We start from the raw sequence: 26,655 nt of genomic DNA, 5'->3' as shown, positions 1-26,655 counted from the left end.
GACTGATGTCTCTTTCACACTAATGAGCTGAGCTGTATAATCATTTGAGGGCTGCTTATATCTGTCCTTTAATGGATTTTTTTTGGGGGGGGGGTTATCCCAACTCCCCATGATACACCCGCAGGGAGTGGGGTCACAGCCAGGGAAGCCATTGTACAGCGCCCCTGGAGCAATTAGGGTTAAGTGCCTTACTCAAGGGTGGAGCGACAGATTTGTTCACCTTGTCGCCTCCAGAATTCAAACCAGCAACCTTTGGTTACTGGCCCAATGCTCTAACCTCAAGGCTACCTGCCGCCCCACCGTACCCACTGACCTGGTTACGCATCCACCGTAGTTGCTAAACTGTGGGGATATAGCCATTTAGTTCACATCACATCATCTCAAGCAGTTTAGTCCAAAAAGCTGTATAATGTATGATGTCAGATAAGCTGATGAAGATAATAATGGGGCTAATATTGCAGTTAACTCTAATAAGACATGAGGATATTAAAGCCCATCATTAAATAAAAATGACAAGTAGGACAAGGATGCTAGTTTGGCTTTGATTTCATTTTCGCCACATGCAAGCGTTCACCATGGAGCCCAGATTTGGTCGGCAGATGCAGACAGATGATTAAAGCATCCCCAGTGCAAAGGAGCCCCAGGAAATAGGCGTAAGAAGCCTGAAATGACCACAAATCACCACATCTATGGGTGACATCAGTGTCTGACTATGTGCCAGTCAGCCATTTAGTAGCGCTGATTAGCAGTGTGCTGTTACATCACGACTAGGTGGTGATTTATTGACTGATGGTCCCTGTCCACAACCAGTTGCTGTGTCAATAACATCCCCCCGGGCTGTCACTGTGTCACTTGCCTTCCCACAGTTATTTGCACCTGGTTAGATCATGTCAAAGCTAGGTTCTGTAAAATAACCCTCTCCGGGAATAAGACTACCATGAGCCAAAATATGAAAGATTGGGTTTCACTTTCACAGGATCAAATCCATCGGGATTTGAGATTTGGCTCTGATGTTTTAAAGTCAATTAACGCAATTTATTTTTAAACAAGGAAAACATTGTGAGTTTGGTGGTCAGAGAACATGGATGAGGTTTCTTTCATGACAAACCATGACCAGGATGGTTTCTAAGATTGAATAAAATCATTTTTAAGGCAAACTGTTAAAAACATTATAACAAGCTAATAAATAGTCAACACAAAAATAATAATTGCTTTCCAATCCACTCTCCCTGCATTTCCCCTTTACAGCCCACAGTGCACAGGGGTCAAGCCTCTCTGTCAATGAGAAATCAGCAGCCACCGAACGGCAGACAGACATGTAGACAGATGGACAGACAGTCAGTCAGTCATCCCAATTTCACACTGTCTTGCCGAACCGTACTGTACTGTCTCGTTACCGATCAGTGGGTCTGACTCCGAGACAGTCTACCAACTCGTCTGGTCAGATGTCTCAACCATACTGTACTGTCTCATTACCGATCAGTGGGTCTGACTCCAAGACAGTCTACCACTTGTCTGGTCAGATGTCTCAACCATACTGTACTGTCTCGTTACCGATCAGTGCGTCTGACTCTGAGACAGTCTACCACTCGTCTGGTCAGATGTCTCAACCGTACTGTACTGTCTCATTACCGATCAGTGGGTCTGACTCCGAGACAGTCTACCACTCGTCTGGTCAGATGTCTCAGTGCTGCTATGTCATCAGGCTAACAACTCCAGTTTCCTGGAGGGCCTCTGAAGGCCTCACCATCACTGTTCACAGGAATGCTTTGGGACAATTCAATTCAATAGGATTAAGTCGTAGGCCAAGCTCACAATGGCCACCTTCTCCTGGGAAGCGTACATATGTTTTAGATTTTAGAGAGGAGATGTATTGATGTCTTTGAAATGCCAGTAAAGATCCCTTGTCAGAAAGGTTTAATTGTGTCTGGAATTAAGTTCTGCACAGCTTGTTTACTAACTATTAATAAACAGTGTAAGCATAATTTGTTATGCATTAGTAAACATGCATAAAGCAGTTATTAATCATGACCAACAGGCCTTTAAAGTTAATACTTAAGGTTAAAAAATAATAAAATGATAGGCATCTTATAATCAGACCTTGGAAGCGTGCAGATTTTCTGACTTCTTCAGTTTAAATCTGTTACCATAAGCCTCCTGACATCTCAGTGGTGGAGAGATGCTTTGGAACAAAAGGCCTTGTAGCCCAGAGGGTCTGCGGGTGGTTATCACAGAGCAGCCCACAACAGCACACATCAATGGTCCATGTAAACACGTGGGCAGAGTGGAATTATGAGGATGGGTCTGAATTGGTGGTGGGAGGTAAGGAGGAGTTGAAAGGGAGCGATTCAACTCCTCTTTTGTGGGGGTGAATTGAAGGTGTGTGTGTGTGTGTGTGTGTAAACAGACCATGTACTGTGTGTGTAGATGTCATGGTCTTAAACCCTACTGGGTCTCCCCCAGGTCTCTTCCCCGCCATCTTCAACCTGGCCAGTAATGCAGAGATCACCACCAACGCCACCTGTGGAGAGCCTGAGCCAGAGATGTACTGTAAACTGGTGGAACACGTACCAGGACGACGCATCCGCAACTCCCAGTGTCGGACCTGTAATGCCCAGAGTCAAAACCCCAAAGGTACTGGAGTTAGGACCCTCTGGGCGAAGGCGGAGAAGGAGAGGGAAGCAGTGGTTTAACTCTGTTATGACTACTGGCTAGTGCTTCAGACAGTTTGACTTTCTACTGTCCCACTATCTTTCAGTTACAGTATCTGTCTGAAATACTGTACTTCTTGCGTGGATTCCAGGCATTCATTTTATTGCTTTCTCTTGATTTTATGCAGAGCAACATCCAATCACCAACGCCATTGACGGCACCAACGGGTGGTGGCAAAGCCCCAGCATTAAAAATGGCAGACAGTTCCACTGGGTGACCCTCACACTAGATTTACACCAGGTAGGAACCTCCAGGACTGCCACTGGTTTAACGCTGCTACGGGCTGTGAACACACACACACGGTCACGTGATTCCCAGATAATAGTTAGTTACTGTGTGTCTGTGGTCTGTACACTTAGAAAATAGGTGCTATCTAGTACCTAAAACAGTTCTTCAGCTGTTCCCATAGAGGAACCCTTTGAAGAACCCTTTTTGGTTCCAGGTAGAACTATTTTGGTTTCATGTAGAATCCCTTTTGGGTTCCATGTAGAACCCTCTGTGGAAAGGGTTTTACATGGAACCCAAAATAGTTCTACCTGGAACCAAAAAGGGTTCTACCTAGGTTCTCCTATTGGGACAGCCAAAGAACCCTTTCAGAACCCTTTTTTTCTGAGTGTAGTTCAGCAATTAGGAAACTCACCCTTGAACCCCACCACTGTGAGACCCTACCTCCACTCTCACTCACTGTCTCCTCAACACTCCACTATGGCCTGTACACAGTTACAGGCAGTGGAGGCTACTGAGGGGAGGACGGTTCATAATAATGTCTGGAAATCACATGGTTGATTCCATTCCATTGACTCCATTCCAGTCATTATTAGGAACCGTCCTCCCCTCAGCAGCCTCCACTGGTCACAGGCCACTGCTAGACCACTACTGCAATGGAGGTACTATTTATTGCCTGGATGGCCTGTCGCTCCCTCCGTCTCTTTTTATTGCCTCTTCTTTCTCACACTCTCTTGCTCCACTCTTTCCGTCTCACTCACTGTCTTCTACAGTATCTCTCTGTCTCCTTCTCACTCTGTCTGTCTCCCTCCCTCCTTCACCTTGTGGGGTTGACTGAGCTGAGCCTGCTACTTTTAAAATCATTTTTCAACAGGCACTCAAAACAAGACACGCTTTCACTGAGCCACACACACATACACACACACACACACATGTTATGTTCTTCTATCTTCTTGGGGACCTAAAATGTATTTCCATTCAAAATCCTATTTTACGTAACTCCTAACCCTAAACCTAACCCTAACCTTAACCTGTAACCCTAAACCAAACTCCTAACCATAAATCTTACCACTAACCACTTACCCTTACCTTACTCTAATTGTAACCTAGCCCTCAACCTAACCCCAAGCTTAAAATATCCTTTGTCCTCATGGGGATCATTTCCCTTGTTTTAGGTCCTCACGAGGATAGAAGAACCAACACACATACACACTGGGGATTAGAATGAACTGCAGTCACACAGTATATCTCTGAGGATTAGACTGAACTGCAGTTACACAGTATATCTCTGGGGAATAGACTGAACTGCAGTCACACAGTATATCTCTGGGGATTAGACTGAACTGCAGTTACACAGTATATCTCTGGGGATTAGACTGAACTGCAGTCACACAGTATATCTCTGAGGATTAGAATGAACTGCAGTTAAACAGTATATCTCTGGGGATTCGACTGAACTGCAGTCACACAGTATATCTCTGGGGATTAGACTGAACTGCAGTCACACAGTATATCTCTGGGGATTAGACTGAACTGCAGTCACACAGTATATCTCTGTGGATTAGACTGAACTGCAGTTACACAGTATATCTCTGGGGATTAGACTGAACTGCAGTCACACAGTATATCTCTGGGGATTAGACTGAACTGCAGTCACACAGTATATCTCTGGGGATTAGACTGAACTGCAGTCACACAGTATATCTCTGGGGATTAGAATGAACTGCAGTTACACAGTATATCTCTGGGGATTAGAATGAACTGCAGTTACACAGTATATCTCTGGGGATTAGACTGAACTGCAGTCACACCGTATATCTCTGGGGATTAGACTGAACTGCAGTTACACAGTATATCTCTGGGGATTAGACTGAACTGCAGTCACACAGTATATCTCTGGGGATTAGACTGAACTGCAGTCACACAGTATATCTCTGGGGATTAGAATGAACTGCAGTTACACAGTATATCTCTGGGGATTCGACTGAACTGCAGTCACACAGTATATCTCTGGGGATTAGACTGAACTGCAGTCGCACAGTATATCTCTGGGGATTAGACTGAACTGCAGTCACACAGTATATCTCTGGGGATTAGACTGAACTGCAGTCACACAGTATATCTCTGGGGATTAGACTGAACTGCAGTCACACAGTATATCTCTGGGGATTAGACTGAACTGCAGTCACACAGTATATCTCTGTGGATTAGAATGAACTGCAGTCACACAGTATATCTCTGGGGATTAGACTGAACTGCAGTCACACAGTATATCTCTGGGGATTAGAATGAACTGCAGTCACACAGTATATCTCTGGGGATTAGACTGAACTGCAGTCACACAGTATATCTCTGGGGATTAGACTGAACTGCAGTCACACAGTATATCTCTGGGAATTAGAATGAACTGCAGTTACACAGTATATCTCTGGGGATTAGAATGAACTGCAGTTACACAGTATATCTCTGGGGATTAGACTGAACTGCAGTCACACCGTATATCTCTGGGGATTAGACTGAACTGCAGTTACACAGTATATCTCTGGGGATTAGACTGAACTGCAGTCACACAGTATATCTCTGGGGATTAGACTGAACTGCAGTCACACAGTGCAGTTACACAGTATATCTCTGGGGATTCGACTGAACTGCAGTCACACAGTATATCTCTGGGGATTAGACTGAACTGCAGTCGCACAGTATATCTCTGTGGATTAGACTGAACTGCAGTTACACAGTATATCTCTGGGGATTAGACTGAACTGCAGTCACACAGTATATCTCTGGGGATTAGACTGAACTGCTGTCACACAGTATATCTCTGGGGATTAGACTGAACTGCAGTCACACAGTATATCTCTGTGGATTAGAATGAACTGCAGTCACACAGTATATCTCTGGGGATTAGACTGAACTGCAGTCACACAGTATATCTCTGGGGATTAGAATGAACTGCAGTCACACAGTATATCTCTGGGGATTAGACTGAACTGCAGTCACACAGTATATCTCTGGGGATTAGACTGAACTGCAGTCACACAGTATATCTCTGGGGATTAGACTGAACTGCAGTCACACAGTATATCTCTGGGGATTAGAATGAACTGCAGTTACACAGTATATCTCTGGGGATTAGAATGAACTGCAGTTACACAGTATATCTCTGGGGATTAGACTGAACTGCAGTCACACAGTATATCTCTGGGGATTAGACTGAACTGCAGTCACACAGTATATCTCTGGGGATTAGACTGAACTGCAGTCACACAGTATATCTCTGGGGATTAGACTGAACTGCAGTCACACAGTATATCTCTGGGGATTAGACTGAACTGCAGTCACACCGTATATCTCTGGGGATTAGACTGAACTGCAGTTACACAGTATATCTCTGGGGATTAGACTGAACTGCAGTCACACAGTATATCTCTGGGGATTAGACTGAACTGCAGTCACACAGTATATCTCTGGGGATTAGAATGAACTGCAGTTACACAGTATATCTCTGGGGATTAGACTGAACTGCAGTCACACAGTATATCTCTGGGGATTAGACTGAACTGCAGTCGCACAGTATATCTCTGGGGATTAGACTGAACTGCAGTTACACAGTATATCTCTGGGGATTAGACTGAACTGCAGTCACACAGTATATCTCTGGGGATTAGACTGAACTGCAGTCACACAGTATATCTCTGGGGATTAGCAGTCACACAGTATATCTCTGAACTGCAGTCACACAGTATATCTCTGGGGAATAGACTGAACTGCAGTCACACAGTATATCTCTGGGGATTAGACTGAACTGCAGTCACACAGTATATCTCTGGGGATTAGACTGAACTGCAGTCACACAGTATATCTCTGGGGATTAGACTGAACTGCAGTCACACAGTATATCTCTGGGGATTAGACTGAACTGCAGTCACACAGTATATCTCTGTGGATTAGACTGAACTGCAGTCACACAGTATATCTCTGGGGATTAGACTGAACTGCAGTCACACAGTATATCTCTGGGGATTAGACTGAACTGCAGTTACACAGTATATCTCTGGGGAATAGACTGAACTGCAGTCACACAGTATATCTCTGGGGATTAGACTGCACTGCAGTCACACAGTATATCTCTGGGGATTAGACTGAACTGCAGTCACACAGTATATCTCTGTGGATTAGACTGAACTGCAGTCACACAGTATATCTCTGGGGAATAGACTGAACTGCAGTTACACAGTATATCTCTGGGGATTAGAATGAACTGCAGTCACACAGTATATCTCTGGGGATTAGAATGAACTGCAGTCACACAGTATATACAGTACATTTTCAAGTAGATTTAAGTCAACTAACTTGACCACTCAGGAACATTCACTGTATTCTTGGCAAGCAACTCCAGTGTATATTTGGCCTTGTGCTTTAGGTTATTGTCCTGCTGAAAGGTGAATTCATCTCCCAGTGTCTGGTGGAAAGCTTACTTAACCAGGTTTCCTCTATAATTTTGCCTGTTCTTAGCTCCGTTCCGTTTCTTTTTTATCCTGAAAAACTCCCCAGTCCTTAACGATTACAAGCATACCCATAACATGATTCAGCCAACACTATGCTTGAAACTATGGAGAGTGGTACTCTATAATGTGTTGTATTGGATTTGCCCCAAACATAACACTTTGTATTCAAGACAAAAAGTTAATTACTTTGCCACATTTTTTGCAGTATTACTCTAGTGCCTTGTTGCAAACAGGATGCATGTTTTGGAATATTTGTATTCTCTACAGGCTTCTTTCTTTTGTCAATTAGGTTAGTATTGTGGAGTGACTACAATGTTGTTGATTCATCCTCAGTTTTCTCCTATCACAGCCATTAAACTCTGTAACTGTTTTAAAGTCACTATTGGCCTCTTGGTGAAATCCCTGAGCGGTTTCCTTCCTCTCCGGCAACTGAGTTAGGAAGGACTCCTGTATCTTTGTAGTGACTGGGTGTATTGATACACCATCCAAAGTGTAATTAATAACTTCACCAAGCTCAAAGGGATATTCAATATCAGCTTTTTTTTTTACCCATCTACCAATGGGTGCCCATCTTTGTGAGGCATTGGAAAACCTCCCTCGTCTTTGTGGTTGAATCTGTGTTTGAAAATCACTCCTCAACTGAGGGACCTTACAGATACTTGTATGTGTGTGGTACAGAGATGAGGAAATCATTCAAAAACCATGTTAAACCCTAAAATCATGTTAAACCCCTTATTATGTCACTTGTTAAGAATAATTTTACTCCTGAACTTATTTAGGCTTGCCATAGCAAATGGGTTAAATACTTTTTGACTGAAGACATTTCAGCATTTCAAAAAAAATATATATGCATCATTCCACTTTGACATTAGGGGGTATTGTGTGTAGGTCAGTGACAAACAAATCTCAGTTTAATACATTTTAAATTCACGCTGTAACACAACAAAATGTGTAAAAAGTCAAGGGGTGTGAATACTTTCTGAAGGCACTGTACATCACTAGGGATTAGACTGAATATCTTTCTCATGCTTAGATGTGTCCCCTCCCCACTTCCTCTTGGGAGTTCCGGCAATTTATATTGATCTCAGGAATGCAAAAATGGAACTCATTTGGAGGTAGACATCCCAGTAATTATTTTCATGTGAAAACACAATCTTCAAAGTATGTCAGTGACTCAACCCAATAATGCAATATTCTCAGACTAGATCAAACAAACATTTTTATTAAGTGGTTAAAAGAAAACAAAGTGTGTCATGTCAATAAATGTACATTATTAATACCAGATGTCAAGAACAATATAATAAACCAAGCCAAAATGACAGACTTCTCAAAACCAGAGCGGTTGACTTAAAATGGTTTCACGAGCAAAGAGAGACAAAAAAGATTAGCTTCTCAATGGGAGGTTTGTCTGGATGATTTCGTATGTCTCTAAAAGCATCTGATTTCCCATGAGCTAGTGCTAGCCTAGCATCCTCTCCTCTGACATCATTGATACGGTGCTTGGCCTTGGAAAGGAGCTCAGATACTTTGTGTCGCAAACTAACTGCTTCATCTCAATACCAACGTCTTCACGTGGGAGAACACTGATTCTCACAACAGTAACATGAATGCAACTGGTGCACTAAGAAATATTAAATTGGCGTTATACTGCATCTAGGGTATATCTGTATTAAAAACGGATGGCTTTGATTTCTGACGGTTCGAAAGAGGGTTTCACATTAGTTTACAGAGCCACAATGTACTGAACATAAATACAATAGAATAAAAGATCCCAGAAATGCTCAATACGCATATAAAGCTTATTTCTCTGAAATTTGTTTACATTCCTGTAAGTGAGCATTTCTTTGTTAGTGAGCAAGATAATCCATCCACCTGACAGGTGTGGCATATCAAGAAGCTGATTAAACAGCATGATCATTACACAGCTGCTCCTTGTGCTGGGGACACTAAAAGGCCAGAGCTGTTGCCAGAGATTTGAATGTTCATCGCTCTACCGTAAGCCGCCTTTAGAGAATATGACAGTACTTCCATCCGTTCTCACAACCGCAGACCACGCCACTTCCGGCTTCTTCACATGCAAAATATTTTGGTCTTTAATAAAGCTCTTTTGTGGGAAAAAATGAATTCTGATTGGCTGGGCCTGACTCCCAAGTGGGTGGGCCTATGGCTGCGCCCCTGCCCAGTGATATGAAATCCATAGAAAAGGGCCTTATGAATTATTTTCAATTTTTTCAATTGACTGTAACTCAATTGTAATTGGTGAAATGGTTGCATGTTGAGTTTATATTTTTGTTCATTGAATATACAGTGCATTCGGAAAGTATAAAGACACCTTGACCTTTTGCACATTTTGTTACGTTACAGTCTTATTCTAAAATTGATTACATTTTAAAAATCCTCATCAATCTACACACAATACCCAATAATGACAAAGCGAAAACAGGTATTTGACATGTTTGCAAATGTATTAAAAACAGAAATACCTTATTTACATAAGTATTCAGACCCTTTGCTATGAGCTCAGGTGGATCTTGTTTCCATTGATCATCCTTGAGATGTTTCTACAACTTGATTGAAGTCCACCTGTGGTAAATTAAAATTGATTGGGCATGATTTGGAAAGGCACACACCTGTCTATATAAGCTCTCACAGTTGACAGTGCATGTCAGAGAAAAAGCAAGCAAAAACCAAGGTCGAAGGAATTGTCCGTACAGCTCCGAGACAGGATGGTGTCGAGCCACAGATCTGGGGAAGGGTACCAAAACATTTCTGCATTATTGAAAGTAGCCAAGAACACATGGCCACCATCATTCTTAAACGGAAGAAGTTTGGCAACACCAAGACTCCGAGCTCCTCTGTGGAGATAGGAGAACCTTCCAGAAGGACAACCATCTCTGCAGCACTCCACCTATCAGGCCAGATGGAAGCCACTCCTCAGTATAAGGCACATGACAGTCCGCTTGGAGTTGGCACCTAAAGGACTCTCAGACGATGAGAAACAATATTCTCTGGTCTAAGGAAACCAAGATTTAACTCTTTGGCCTCAATGCCAAGTGTCATGTCTAGAACATGGTGGTGGCAGCATCATGCTGTGGGTAGGTTTGTCAGCAGCAGGGACTAGTCAGGATCGAGGGAAAGATGAACAGAGAAAAGTACAGAGAGATCCTAGATGAAAACCTGCCCCAGAGCGCTCAGGACTTCAGACTGGGCCAAAGGTTCAAATCAAATCAAATGTTATTTGTCACATACACATGGTTAGCAGATATTAATGTGAGTGTAGCGAAATGCTACTGCTATATAGATACTTTTGTACCTGTTTCCTCCAGCATCTTCACAAGGTCTTTTGCTGTTGTTCTGGGATTGATTTGCACTTTTCGCACCAAAGTACGTTAATCTCTACAAGACAGAACCCGTCTCCTTCCTGAGCGGTATGACGGCTGCGTGGTCCCATGGTGTTTATACTTGCGTACTATTGTTTGTACAGATGAACATGGTACCTTCAAGGATGAGCCAGACTTGTGGAGGTCTACAATTTTTTTTCTGAGTTATTGGCTAATTTCTTTTGATTTTCCCATGATGTCAAGCTAAGAGGCACTGAGTTTGAAGGTAGGCCTTGAAATATATCCACAGGTACATCTCCAATTGACTCAAATGATGTCAATTAGCCTATCAGAAGCTTCTAAAGCCATGACATCATTTTCTGGAATTTTCCAAGCTGTTTAAGCTGTTTTTCCAACTTTGTGTATGTAAACTTCTGACCCACTGGAATTGTGATACAGTGAGTTATAAGTTAAATAATCTGTCTGTAAACAATTGTTTGGAAACATTCCTTGTGTCATGCACAAAGTAGATGTCCTAACCGACATCCCAAAACTATAGTTTGTTAACAAGAAATGATTGGAGTGGTAGAAAAATGAGTTTTATTGACTCCAACCTAAATGTATCTAAACTTCCGATTTCAACTGTATTCCAAGACCTCTTTCCATGGATAAACATGACACCAACCCTAAGGACACAGGAAAGACAAGTTTGGGACAAGTTTCTGAATGTTCTTGAGTCGCCCAGCCAGAGCCCGGACTTGAACCCGATCAAACATCTCTGGAGAGACCTGGAAATAGTTGTGCAGCGACGCTCCCCATCAAACCTGACAGAGCTTGAGACAATCTGCAGGGAAGAATGGGAGAAACTCCCCAAATACAGGTGTGCCAAGCTTGTAGCGTTATGCCCAAGAAGTCTCGAGGTTGTAATCACTGCCAAAGGTGCTTCAACAAAGTACTGAGTAAAGGGTCTGAACACTTATGTAAATGTAATATGTATTATGTGTAAATTGTGTAAATTGATATGGGAAAAAAACTATTTAAGCAATTTAATAAATTTTAGAATAAGGCTGTAACGTTACAAAATGTGGATAAAGTCAAGGGGTCTGAATACTTTCCGAATGCACTGTATATGATTATTTAAGCTATATTACGCATTCTATGTTAAGTGAATAAGTGAAATGCCCTTGGTGAAGACATGCGTTTTTTGGTTTGGTTCCTGTGGCATCCATCTTGATTAGAACCCTCAGTGTGGTTCTTGGCAGACAGTACTAATATTGACCAGCATCCAGCAGGAGTTTAAACCCGACAGGAAAAAGTGTCAGGATTGAGATGGGCTAATCTTCCTGTGTATTCCATTCCAGAAAATCACACACACACACACACACACACACACACACACACACACACACGAACACACGCACACACACACACACACACACAGAGGGGCCAACCAAGCTCTTTATCCAATTAACAGGCCCCATCCAAACAAACAGAGGGGACACCATTTGGGGCGGTCTCTTCCGGTGGGCCCCCCTTGCGGCTCATCAAACCCAGTGGAGAGACTTGGCCTACACTGTTCGCTTACACAGCGACAATACTGTCACCACCACCGTAACCATCGTAACCACCCGCTGACAAGATACAACCGCCCGATGTCAACATGTTACATGACTTTTCAAGACCACACTTCATGTAGACAATGTGGGAAGTGGGAAGGTAGTATGTGATGGGTTGTGATTGGTGATAGGTCAATTCAGTTCAAATTCACATTCAATTGTTGAATTGAACAAATTCTGAATTGGGGGGGGGGGGGGGAATAATTGAAGCCAATGGACAATTTCAAAAAATATTCCAATATGTATTTGACCTTGACCCCAACCTTGAAACCATGATGTGCTTCATAACTTACAGTAACTGTTATGGGGAAAGAGCCTTGGTGCCTGTGGCCCCTTAACTACACTGGCATTATACTGGCAGATAGACATACTGTCCTGTCCTGTCCTGTCCTGTCCTAGCCTCTCTGAGCGCAAGTCCTGTCCTGTCTGGGGCTCTCCGGCCCCCATCGCCCTTCCCCCATCTCCCACCAACACAAAGGACTTACTCATCTCTCCCCTCCAGACAAAAAGGCCTTTTGTCAAACGCCAGCCTCTTTTATGTGATCGAACTCCAATTGTCTGGATTCCTACTTTACTGCCACCACAGCATATCTTAAATGCTTATACTGTCAAAGTTTGGTATTGGTCATGACAAGGCCTGAGAATGTACTGCTTTTCAGTGTCGGAGACACATCACAAAGAGGGGAGCGGAAGGAAACCTTTACACAATACTTAAGAAATTCACCTGACAATATCACATCAAATCAAATCAAATGTGTGTCTTACTGTGGGTCTTACTGTGGGTCTAACTGTGGGTCTAACTGTGGGTCTAACTGTGGGTCTAACTGTGGGTCTAACTCTTGGTCTAACTCTTGGTCTAACTGTGGGTCTAACTGTGGGTCTAACTTATTATCACACACAGTTTGGTCTGTATTGTAACAGGCCAGAGGTTAGGACAAGGTATTTATTAGTAGGTGATTAGTAGAAAGAAGGACAAAGCTCGGACAACGTCTGTGGCGGCCATCTTTCTTCAGAGGCCTTGTTTTGGTCCAGCCTTCTTAGCTGTGGGGCTCAGAGAGCAGGATTTTGCTCCGCTATTTGAGCCTCACAAACACAGCCCAGACCCAGAACCAGACACACACAGACACACACACACACACACACACACACACACAGACACACACACACACACACACACACACACACACACACACACACACACACACACACACACACACACACACACACACACACACACACACACACACACACACACACACACACACACACACACACACACACAGACACAGACAGACACACACACACAGACACACACAGACACACACAGACACAGACACAGACACACACAGACACAGACACACACAGACACAGACACACACAGACACAGACACAGACACACACAGACACACACAGACACACACACACACACACACACACACACACACACACACACACACAGACAGACAGACAGACAGACAGACAGACAGACAGACAGACAGACAGACACACGCACGCACACAGATACACACACAGACACAGACACAGACACACACACACACACACATACACACACACACACACAGACACAGCCCAGACCCAGGGAGAAGATAAACTGGTGAGAACAGGGCACTTTTGTTGGCTTAGGGGCTGATGGGTAATCCCCCTGTCTCTTCCCTGAAGCCTGGTTCCCCTAGTTCCCACTGACTGGGTCCCCTGACTGTCACCTTGTTATCTTCCCCGCACAGAGGCGAGTCCGGCTACCCGTCAGGAAGCACAGCTCTATTAATTAGTTATAATGTCAGGCCAAATGGAAAGGTGTTAGTAAGTGTATGTGTTTCCATTTAGTCTCGTAGGTCACAGTGTACCCTTTGACACGATTCAGTCATCAAACACACTAGTCAGACATTTTCACTTATCCTTTGAGACAACACCCGCCAACCCCCCCCCCCCCGATCCAAAATGGCAGCTAATTACTGTGGAGACACAGCAAAAACAATCCACGGCTTGTTTCCCTTGGCTACTGGCAGCCAGGTCTGGCTAGCTCACATCAAATCCGCCAGCCAGTCACTGTGACCAGGCAGCTTAGCCGAGACATGTCATTACACACAGATTGGGCTCCTACTGGGCGGAATAGGATTTAGTTGGTAACGAACGGTTAAGAGACACAGTGGGAACAACTTTGCCCTCAGTGTCTAGTCATGAAGAACACTTTGTATTCTAGCCATCACGCTATCTAGCCCGTCCAAAACATTTCTGAAATATGGCACTCAGGTCAGTTCTACAAATGCCTGCACGCTCTGCTATTCTATACCAATGAGCTTCTGACATAGATAGTAGCGGCTTGAAATAATTATACATTTGAAGTAAGTGATATCTGGTGTATCCTCTAAACTGAGTGCTCTAGTAATTGGCTATTAGTTAAGTTGAGGCACAGAGGCAGCTAGTCCACCACCGTTCAGATCTGTCTCCACGCAGGACTGGAATGTTTGGGAGTCCACATGGATCTAGATTAGGCAGCGTTTCAATCACTAACCCAGCCCGGTCACAGAGTTTGTCCGCCCCGTTCGCCCCACGATAACACTAAGCTCCTTTGAGGGAGATCACTGACACACACACGTACGCACGAACACATAACTTTCGCGTTCCACTCTTGCCCCCTATAAACAAAGAGCAGGAAAGGCCCATTGGATTAGACTGGGACAGAGACCAAAGAAAATCTCAGATGACCAAGTTTCCTAGATGAGAATAAAGATGCTTCCTGACAAAAGGATTCTACAGATTGAAGCCCCAGAGAGAGAAAGCTGCTGCTGGAACAGGAATGATAACCTGACAACTTTTTCCCTTGTTCCATCCATCTATCTTGTCTTTCAAAGACAAGGAAACAAACAAACATTCCCATACTGACTAAGGCATTTAGCCAAAGATGTTTTAGGGTCTTGTCTAGCTACCAGAGGCCCATGCAGATGAATAATTCTAGACTGTAATTGAAGGATCAGACGTAACTGAGGGAAGTCAACCAGCTGAGGGGGATTGACATTTAGATCGACTGGAACGACTCGATGTGGCTTTGCCGACGATAACTGCTAACAAAATTGAACAGGCACGTCGCTCGCATTCACTCGCTGTCGAACAAGTCATGAATCGTCCGTAAATCAGCGGCGACTTGCCAGCAGGTAGATTTACAGCCTCACACAGCTGCTGACAACCTTAAGGGATGGTTTAACAGAGCAGGAGTGGTGGTGTGGCGGGGGGTGGGGGGGGGGGGGGCGTCACGCTGATGTGAACATCCTGTCTCAGGTGTCTAGTTTCCACTTATTCCCTGGGGAGACGCAACGTTGACAAGCCAATAGGAGAAGCCGATAACGGATATGTCAGGTTCTGTTTGTGTGGGGCAGGCTAGACTGTTATTGGTGTCACTGAGACGGTCATAGAGAGGTGTGAGAGAGACTGGGAAAGAGAGAATGAGAAAGGCCCTTCAGGCAATAAATTGTTCCTCCATTGCAGTAGTGGTCTAGCAGTGGCCTGTGACCAGTGGAGGCTGCTGAGGGGAGGACGGTTCATAATAATGGCTGGAATGGAGCATATGGAATGGAATCAACCATGTGATTTCCAGACATTATTATGAACCGTCCTCCCCTCAGTAGCCTCCACTGCCTGTAACTGTGTACAGGCCATAGTGGAGTGTTGAGGAGACAGTGAGTGAGAGTGTAGGTACAGTGGTTCCTCCTTTAAAAGTTGCCTCATACTGCAGCACATCTTGTGGGCTGCTGCAGCATTCTATGGCACATTCTATGGCAGACATTTTTTTTAACGTTAATGCAAGTTAGTGCTAGTTGGACCACCAGAGGGCAACTTTGAGAAGCATTTTATAGTCTCCCGTATTGGCATTACTAGAGAATTTCAAATCTTTTTTGTAATAACATAGTACATGGGGATGATTTTAAGATATTTGGCTTAATTAATGTGATATTATGGTGTTTCTATTCCGAAACAAATTACAAATAAAACCCTCAGTGTTTCTGTTAGTCTGGAATGGAAAATATTGCGCTGTACAACGTGATGGTCGGGAGTAGTCTACAGCATAAGAGGATTGGAGGATTCTAAATTAATATCTAAGTGGCATAACATTTCCACACCCTAATTGTAGTGTAACCAATATTAATTTTGCCTATGGTAGGCCTACAGTATATCTAAACATATGTTTTTCAATGACGTGACTCTGCCAATAATTACATTAAGAGGATTGGAGGATTCTAAATGAATATCTAAGGGGCTTTATTGAATTCTAAATGAATTAATAATAATAATAATCGCTTTGTTTAAAAAGTAACGATATTTTGGAGATTTCGTTTTCATTTAACCTAGAGTGAGCGAGAAAAAGGCAGTTCTTGAACATGGGGTGAGACATTTGAGCATTGCCTTGGGGTGGCAGGGTAGCCTAGTGGTTAGAGCGTTGGACTAGTAACCGGAAGGTTGCAAGTTCAAATCCCCGAGCTGACAAGGTACAAATCTGTCGTTCTGCCCCTGAACAGACACTGTGTTTTCATTGAAAATAAGAATTTGTTCTTAACTGACTTGCCTAGTTAAATAAAGGTAAAAAAATAAAATATTCTCACTAATTTGTAAATAAAGCCCCTTTGTTATTTAGAATTATTTATTTCTGGATAAACCTAACTTGATTACAGTGGGGTTCAGGGGAGAGTTTACTGATTACTGAGCTACAGACTACAGAAGAGGAAGCAAGACATCCCACTCCCTAATGTTTTCTGTTTCAATGGAAATCAATGAACAGACCTTAAGCAGACCTTCTATCGCATTGGTGACTATAGGAGAGCCACCCCCTTAAGCAGACAATGGTAAACGGCCTGAGTAAACTATCTTCATTTATCCACCATCTTTGCTCTAACTAGCCATTAGAGATCATGTGACTGTGTGAGGGGTCATAAGGGGTCATATGCTGAAAGGTTATAGCCTAGATGCTCTAAGACTGCAATTCAATCAAACTGCTAATTAACATTTTGACCACTCCACATGAACGATGGTTGCAGAGAGTTTGTGGTGCCCTTAACCCCAGAGTGGTTCAATGTTTCAGGACACCGTTATTACGGTTATTACCTGCTGCTCTCTTTGTGCCTTGTCTGTCAAAGACTTCTTTGTGCTCTTATAAATGAAGCCTTGTATGTATGTAAGGTGCACAGCTTGAGATTTCAGTCATGCACAACAAAATGGAGATTCAGGCATATTATGGGTGGGAGAATAACTGTGTGTGTGTGTGTGTGTGTGTGTGTCCTTTGTACTCACGTTTCATTGTTGATTCAGTTAAATATTAAAATGTGTCTGTCTGTGTGTGGCAACAGATTTTCCAGGTGGCCTACGTCATCATCAAGGCAGCCAACTCTCCTCGTCCTGGTAACTGGGTGCTGGAGCGTTCAATGGACGGTGTGGATTACACACCCTGGCAGTACTACGCCATCAGCGACACAGAATGTCTGACCCGTTACAACATCACCCCCCGCCTCGGACCCCCCACCTACAAACGAGACGACGAGGTTATCTGTACATCTTACTACTCGCGGCTCGTACCCCTGGAGCACGGAGAGGTAGCTATCGATTTATTTGACCTTCACCACAGTGGTCTGAAACTCCCTGCCCGCCAGCCATATCAGGCTCATTAGCTGCACTTTGGTGGCCCACGGGTCAGGCGTTTGAAACCACTGTTTAATAGGTCCGACTTTTATTTACAGACCAGGGGCCTGTTCAGGATGAGCAACTACAGAACTTTCATTGAATTGGGTAGAGAATTGGGTGTGAGCTCCATGTGGCATTCTCTGGCACCTGTAGTCCAGCCGGTGGATGACTTGAGTGTCCTCCAGACAATGAAAGCCTACTGGGCTAGTGTCACGCTAACCGAGGCAGAGACGTAATGAATAGGAGGATACTCTATAGTTACCCACAGCCCCTGACGGTGCATCTAAGTAGTTTAACAAGGAAGGGAGACAAAGAGATGAAGCCACGTCAGAGTGTTGAGATGCACCCCAAACCTCACAGTGAGATCATCAATCTTCTCTTACATTGTTTAGCCTTGTGTTATGTTAACCCATGTCAGCTGCCTGACAAGTCAGTCTGTGCGTTATATCAGGAAAGAAATGGCAGTAATATGTATTCATCTATATTTGGTCATGATGGTCCTTTGACATCATTGTCGATCCCCTGTTCAGATCCACACGTCTTTGATCAATGGGCGGCCCAGTGCTGACCAACTGACCTCAGAGTTGCTGGACTTCACCTCAGCCCGCTACATCCGCCTGCGTCTGCAGAGAATCCGCACGCTCAACGCCGACCTCATGACCCTGAGCTACCGCGACCCCAAGGAGGTGGACCCCATCGTCACCAGACGGGTACTACTAATACACTTTCATGTTAAAGCACTGCCACTAGCACTCACTGACCGTTCTGTTTTCTGTTTAAGTTAAACGGTGTGTTTAACCAAATTGGTCATTCATTCAAAATAAGTGGTTTGAGCGTTGCCTTGAATAACTTTGTCAAAATTTATATTTTGCATATTTATGGTTGGTTTTATTTGCAGCTGAACGTCTGAAATATTAGTTGATACGTCATTTGTCATTTCTCCTGGCTGATTTGAATGTGTAACTTGATTGGCTTTGTATTCCTGTTGAAGTCATGTCTTTCTAACTTGATTGGCGTTGTATGTTTGTGTCTCCTTGTGCAGTACTACTATTCAATCAAAGACATTTCAGTGGGCGGGATGTGCATCTGTTACGGACACGCCCAGAGCTGTCCCTGGGACCCCGTTGCCAAGGTAACACCAGGCCGTATTCAGTTTTGCCCATTCAGGCTTGGTGGCTGTCATTCAGCTTTTGTTTCATAATGCAGGGTGTATAACTGATTTACTGCCTTTCACATATTGTGTGTTAAACATTTCACATTTTGACTAAATTAAGCTCCTCTTATCGGGGTCAACATTGATTCATTGCTGATCTGTTGTAATTGCTGTACACACTTAATATAAAGAGTACTTTTCTATCAAATTTATGCAGTGCACGGTAGTAATACTTCTTTATTAGAAATATATTTGCCAAACTAATTTGTTTTATAAAGTGAAATGAGCAATCCCAGCACCCTCGCCCCTATAGTCCCTGGAGGAATGGTACGGTCTAACATTTGCTCAGTTGAATTGGTTGCCTTCCTCATTAAGGGCGAATGTGAAGTTAACGCGAGGATGAGAAAGTAAGTACTAAGGCGCTATTCCCACTACAAAAGATGGAAGGAGAGTGTGAGGAGTGGAATGCCGAAAGAGATTTCTACTTTTCAATTCACATTACATCCTTAACTCACCTTGCGTTGCCAAAACAATATTCTTGGTCCGCAGCTCAATTTGACCATAAATATCACAGTAGCTAATAGCCAGTAAGCACAAACTATTTAACAATCTGAGCAACTTTTGCTCTGTAACATGTTACACTATTGAATAATGCAACCAAGCCATATTACACTTAAATAATCCAACAATTCACAAGCATTTGCAGACAATTAAAGGGTTTATCTTCTTGCCGTACACATTAAATTAGCTGTCAATACACATAGCTAGCTAACTAACAACATGCTTCATGATCAAGTAACATTAGCATATCAATAATTGGCCCCTCCCATACGAATATAAAAGTATTGTAACATTGCAAGATAGTGTCATTCATATTATAAACTGGGTGGTTCGAGCCCTGAATGCTGATTGGCTGATAGCCGTGGTATATCAAACCGTATACCACGGGTATGACAAAACATTTATTTTTACTGCTCTAATTACGTTGGTAACCACTTTATAATAGCAATAAGGTACCTCTGGGGTTTGTGGTATATGGCCAATATAGCACGGCTAAGGGCGGTATCCAGGCACTCCTTGTTGCGTCGTGCGTAAGAACAGCCCTTAGCCGTGATATATTGGCCATATACCACACCCCCTGCCTTACTTACTTGCCGAGTTAAATATAGGTTAAATAAAAAATAAATGATTGCTTAATTGTAATATAGCTAGGCTACACAGCTAGGTAACTTTAGCTAGCAAGCTAGCTAGCTAAAGAACATAATTTCTTCATCCTTCTCACATCAACGTGGTGGCTGCTAGCTGAATGTTGACATTTAGCTGAACCATGGCTACACATGGTTCATCTAAAGTGTCAAATAAATGTATTTAAAAATAAAAGATCCCAGCAATTTTTCAGATGCACAAAAAGCATGTTTCTCTCATATATTGTGCACAAATGTGTTTACTTCCCTGTTAGTGAGCCAAGATAATCCATCCACCTGACAAGTGTGGCATATTAAGAAGCTGATTAAACACCATGATCATTACACAGGTGGACCTTGTGCTGGGGACAATAAAAGGCCACTCTAAAATGTGGAGTTTTGTCACACAACACAATGCCACAGATGTCTCAAGTTTTGAGGGAGTGTGCGCTTGGCATGCTGACTGCAGGAATGTCCACCAGAGCTGTTGTCAGAAAATGTTATGTTAATTTCTCTACAATAAGCCGCCTCCAACCTCATTTTTGAGAATTTGGCTATGTGTATGCTGTCGTGAGGGAGAGTGGTTTGCTGATGTCAACTTTGTGAACAGAGTGCCCCAAGATGGCGGTGAGGTATTGGTATGGGCAGGCATAAGCAACGACAACGAACACAAATGCTTTTTATCGATGGCAATTTGAATGCACAAAAATACCGTGACGAGCTCCTGAGGCCCATTGTGAGGCCCAGGTGTCTGTGACCAATAAATGCATGTCTGTATTCCCAGTCATGTGAAATCCCTAGATTAGGGCCTAATGAATTTATTTACATTGACTGATTTCCTCATATGAACTGTAACTCAGTAAAATATTTGAAATTGTTGCATGTTGCGTTTATATTTTTGTTCAGTATAGATAGGAGTGCTTAGGCTTATACTAGCGTATTAAAGTTACGTTAAAGAACAAACCAGGATTCATTTTATCAATGTCTTGGAAGTCATTATGCCTATATGAGGTAAAAGAAAATTGCCACATTGATAATACCCTGGGGAGTTGCTTCTTGCCTGGACCTGAGATTTATACACATTTGATGTTTTAAAGCTACAGCGACAATTTCAGAATGTAACAGGCTGTTACTACAATTTCAAGTACAAACTAAATAAAACAAGTCTAAAAAAATATAAGGAAAATGTCTGTACATTTTAGCTTTCAAAAACATTACAATTCTGTTGACAGTGTTTACACTTAGAGGGCGTGGAGACATGACAAGTTCACGTTGTTGTCACGTTCTGATCTTAGTTATTTTATTTATGTCTTTGTTTTAGTATGGTCAGGGTGTGAGTTGGGTGTCCCCGATGCGCAGGCATAGCCCGGTGCGGTACATAGAGTGGGCATCGAGCCAGGTGCCATGAAGCCGGCTCAGCGCATCTGGTCTCCAGTGCGTCTCCTCGGGTACATGGCACCAGCCCTACGCATGGTGTTCGCCAGCACAGCCCAGTGCAGGCTATTCCACCTCGCCGCCCTGGCCTGGCTACGGGGAGCATTCAGCCAGGTAGGGTTGGGCAAGCTCGGTGCTCGAGAACTCCAGTGCGCCTTCACGGTCCGGTCTATCCGGTGCCACCTCCACGCACCAGCCCTCCGGTGGCAGCCACCCGCACCAGGCTGTCTCTCCGTATCCTCCCTACAGGTGCTCCCGTCTGTCCTGAGCTGCCAGAGTCTCCCGTCTGTCCTGAGCTGCCAGAGTCTCCCGTCTGTCCTGGGCTGCCAGAGTCGCCCGTCTGTCCTGAGCTGCCAGAGTCTCCCGTCTGTCCTGAGCTGCCAGAGTCTCCCGTCTGTCCTGGGCTGCCAGAGTCGCCCGTCTGTCCTGAGCTGCCAGAGTTGCCCGTCTGTCCTGAGCTGCCAGAGCCGCCCGTCAGCCAGGAGCTGCCAGAGCCGTCAGTCAGCCAGGAGCTGCTAGAGCCGTCAGTCAGCCAGGAGCTGCCGGAGTCTCCCATCCATTCGGGACCCGTGGCTTGGGTCCCCAGTCCGGGGTCGGCGGCGAGGGTCGCCGCGTTAGAGAGGCCACGGAGGCGGGTAAAGAGGCGGAGAAGGATTATGGTGGAGTGGGGTCTACGTCCCGCGCCAGAGCCACCACCGCGGACAGATGCCCACCCAGACCCTCCCCTATAGGTTTAAGTTTTGAGGCCGGAGTCCGCACCTTTGAGGGGGGTACTGTCACGTTCTGACCTTAGTTATTTTATTTATGTCATTGTTTTAGTATGGTCAGGGCGTGATTTGTGTGGGTTGTCTATGTTCTGTTTTCTATGTTGTGTTTTTGCGTTTGGCCTGGTATGGTTCTCAATCAGAGGCAGGTTTCGTTAGTTGTCTGATTGAGAATCGTACTTAGGTAGCCTTTTCCCACTTGTGTTTCGTGGGTGTTTATTTTCTGTTGTGTGTTTTATTTCACCGTTCAGGACTGTTCATTTGTCGTTTTATTGTTTTTGTTTCAGTGTTCACTATTCATATTAAAAATCAAGATGAACACTGACCACGCTGCGCTTTGGTCCTCTCCTTCATACGACGACCGTTACAGTTGTAGTATTATGTGTAGCCGAAAAGTCCTGTGACCCTTCAACTCTCGCCACTTAGAAATGCATTCACGTTTCACACAGCGGTAAACACACACACATCGTGACAGGACGTGCATACAACACACAAGTGTTACTTCACACCTCATATGGGACCAGTTGTTTGTCTGACAAGCAAAAATGAGGAAACCATTTGTCTGTGTGGTTGTGTGTGTGAATGTGAGTGTGTTTGTGTGTGTGGTTGTGTGTGTGGTTGTGTGTGTGGTTGTGTGTGTGTGTGTGTGTGTGTGTGTGTGTGTGTGTGTGTGTGTGTGTGTGTGTGTGTGTTGTGTGTGGTTGTGTGTGTGTGTGTGTGTGTGTGTGTGTGTGTGTCCCAGTTGACAATAGAACTAGAGCATAAGCATTGAATCAGTTGGTTCTTGAGGCTTCCTCTTCATCCATTCCTCTCTCTCTTTCGTCCTCTCAGAAGTTGCAGTGTGTATGTGAGCACAATACCTGTGGGGAGAGCTGTAATGAGTGTTGCCCTGGCTACCACCAGGAACCGTGGCAACCGGGAACCCTCTCCGATGGCAACACCTGCGAGAGTAAGCGGAACTTGGTCTTTATGGGCCTAAATAAAATATCATACTGTCAATGTTTGCCAGTTGTCACTCAGTAAACAAAGACATGAAAATGACGTGCTGGATTTAGACTTGATTTAAAGTGTTCCAGATCAGATGAAATAACTTCTTAACGCTTTCAATGAAATCCACTCGCATGTCTCACCCATTCATTGACACACAAGACAGAGTTTTTGTTTCCTATCCCTATGGTGATGTTACCTAATTTAGTTTTATATCAATAGCTATTAAGCAGATTTTGCCAAGGGGTTTTCCAAGTTTTTTATGAAAATGTGGTATTTTAAATCATCATCTCTCAGTTGTTTCAGCACCTTGACGAAATAGCACATACTGTGTTTACTCCGAGTACAGAATAAAATAAAAAACTGAAAAGTTGGCATATATTCTCAATAATAAACGACCCTTCAACTACTCTCCCATTGAGGTGCATTAGAAGTTATCTGACCTGTGTATGATCCTCCTCCACTAGAATGTAACTGCCACGACAAGGCCAACGACTGCTACTTTAACCAGACGGTGGCCGACCGCAAGATGAGCATGAACTCACATGGTGACTTTCATGGCGGGGGCGTTTGTATCAGCTGTACTCAGAACACGGCCGGTGTCAACTGTGAGGCCTGCGCAGATGGCTTCTACAGACCCAACAAGGTACTGTCCCCTCACTGACCCTGTAATTGGATGCCCTCTTTGTGTCTCTATGGTCCCCGTAATCCAATCCATCAGTATGGTCCCTGTTTCCTGAGGACCCTGTGGTCTTCCTAAGTGGTATTTCTATGCACCGTTTTGTACATGCCCATTGTCTTTTGATTGGCTAATAAAATCGTTGTGTGTGCCTGATTACACACACTACCTATTCTGGGTTATGTGGCTCAGTGAAAGACTAGAATTACTGTAGAATGCAGCTATTTGGATGTGATGGCCTTTGCTTGGATCGATCAATGGTGATTTATTCAACTTGTAATTGCAGTGTGTGCCTTGTGTGGAATGTGAATGGTCAATTGTGTATTTGTTTCCTTCTGTGTGAGTGAGTGTGTGTGTGTGTGTGTGTGTGTGTGTGTGTGTGTGTGTGTGTGTGTGTGTGTGTGTGTGTGTGTGTGTGTGTGTGTGTGTGTGTGTGTGTGTGTGTGTGTGTGTGTGTGTGTGTGTGTGTGTGTGTGTGTTCGTGCGTGCGTGCGTGTGTGTGCATGCGTGTGCGAGCATGTGTGTGTGTGTGTGTGTGTGCCTTGCGTATGTGTAGGTGTCTCCGCACAATGAGAACCCATGTGTGGAGTGCAGCTGTGACATGAAGGGGTCTTTGACTCCTGCCTGTATCAGAGATGACAACCACGCCAAGCCTGAGAATGGTACAAAAACTCTATTCGTTCAGATATTTTCTTAATGACATTTTTGGGGATTTGTATGTATTGTATTGTACTGTTAGGTATTACTGCACTGTTGGAGTTAGAAACAGAAGAGTTATACAACACCTGCCATAACATCTGTTAAATAATATTAACCCCACCAATAACATTTGATTTTAACCCCAATAACGTTTGTTTTCAGCTTGTGTTAAAAAACATACCTGCGTAGTTCAGTATAGGTCTGAATATCTACCAAAATCATTATGGGAGATGGGTGATAAGGACACTTTTATTTTTGGGATATTCAAGACTAGAGACTCTACATGTACAGTAATTCAGAGTATATTATATTTAGCTGACAGTAACGTATCACAAATTCTCCATCTAAGTTTTGGACATAATTGCAAAACAATACATACTGAAATTACACTATAGGGCATGTCCTGTAAGAGCCTAGACTATACTATACTATAGGGCTATGTAGCGCATGTCCTGTAAGAGCCTAGACTATACTACACTATAGGGCTATGTAGCGCATGTCCTGTAAGAGCCTAGACTATACTATACTATAGGGCTATGTAGCGCATGTCCTGTAAGAGCCTAGACTATACTATACTATAGGGCTATGTAGCGCATGTCCTGTAAGAGCCTAGACTATACTACACTATAGGGCTATGTAGCGCATGTCCTGTAAGAGCCTAGACTATACTATACTATAGGGCTATGTAGCGCATGTCCTGTAAGAGCCTAGACTATACTATACTATAGGGCTATGTAGCGCACGTCCTGTAAGAGCCTAGACTATACTACACTATAGGGCTATGTAGCGCATGTCCTGTAAGAGCCTAGACTATACTATACTATAGGGCTATGTAGCGCATGTCCTGTAAGAGCCTAGACTATACTATACTATAGGGCTATGTAGCGCATGTCCTGTAAGAGCCTAGACTATACTACACTATAGGGCTATGTAGCGCATGTCCTGTAAGAGCCTAGACTATACTACACTATAGGGCTATGTAGCGCATGTCCTGTAAGAGCCTAGACTATACTATACTATAGGGCTATGTAGCGCATGTCCTGTAAGAGCCTAGACTATACTACACTATAGGGCTATGTAGCGCATGTCCTGTAAGAGCCTAGACTATACTATACTATAGGGCTATGTAGCGCATGTCCTGTAAGAGCCTAGACTATACTATACTATAGGGCTATGTAGCGCATGTCCTGTAAGAGCCTAGACTATACTATACTATAGGGCTATGTAGCGCATGTCCTGTAAGAGCCTAGACTATACTATACTATAGGGCTATGTAGCGCATGTCCTGTAAGAGCCTAGACTATACTACACTATAGGGCTATGTAGCGCATGTCCTGTAAGAGCCTAGACTATACTACACTATAGGGCTATGTAGCGCATGTCCTGTAAGAGCCTAGACTATACTATACTATAGGGCTATGTAGCGCATGTCCTGTAAGAGCCTAGACTATACTATACTATAGGGCTATGTAGCGCATGTCCTGTAAGAGACTATACTATACTATAGGGCTATGTAGCGCATGTCCTGTAAGAGCCTAGACTATACTATACTATAGGCTATATTACACTATAGGGCTATGTAGCGCATGTCCTGTAAGAGCCTAGACTATACTATACTATAGGCTATATTACACTATAGGGCTATGTAGCGCATGTCCTGTAAGAGCCTAGACTATACTATACTAT

General features: G+C 43.8%; 1 protein-coding gene across 2 annotated transcripts in view; it reads left to right on the top strand.

Moving 5' to 3' along the window:
- Window positions 1-26,655, top strand: part of LOC139420193 (laminin subunit alpha-1-like) — an 82,875-nt gene that overhangs the window by 5,273 nt on the left and 50,947 nt on the right. For both annotated transcript variants that reach the window (XM_071170013.1, XM_071170012.1), the window contains exons 2-9: window positions 2,464-2,634; window positions 2,840-2,952; window positions 17,739-17,981; window positions 18,600-18,779; window positions 19,112-19,201; window positions 23,436-23,553; window positions 24,059-24,237; window positions 24,827-24,932. In XM_071170013.1, the coding sequence (XP_071026114.1) occupies window positions 2,464-2,634; window positions 2,840-2,952; window positions 17,739-17,981; window positions 18,600-18,779; window positions 19,112-19,201; window positions 23,436-23,553; window positions 24,059-24,237; window positions 24,827-24,932 (1,200 nt within the window). The remainder of the gene's footprint in view (window positions 1-2,463; window positions 2,635-2,839; window positions 2,953-17,738; window positions 17,982-18,599; window positions 18,780-19,111; window positions 19,202-23,435; window positions 23,554-24,058; window positions 24,238-24,826; window positions 24,933-26,655) is intronic.

This window comes from Oncorhynchus clarkii, chromosome 11 (assembly GCF_045791955.1).
Source record: "Oncorhynchus clarkii lewisi isolate Uvic-CL-2024 chromosome 11, UVic_Ocla_1.0, whole genome shotgun sequence".
Taxonomy (NCBI): Eukaryota; Metazoa; Chordata; class Actinopteri; order Salmoniformes; family Salmonidae; genus Oncorhynchus; species Oncorhynchus clarkii.
Note: the sequence above shows the minus strand (reverse complement) of the source record. Positions and strands in the feature narration are given on the sequence as shown.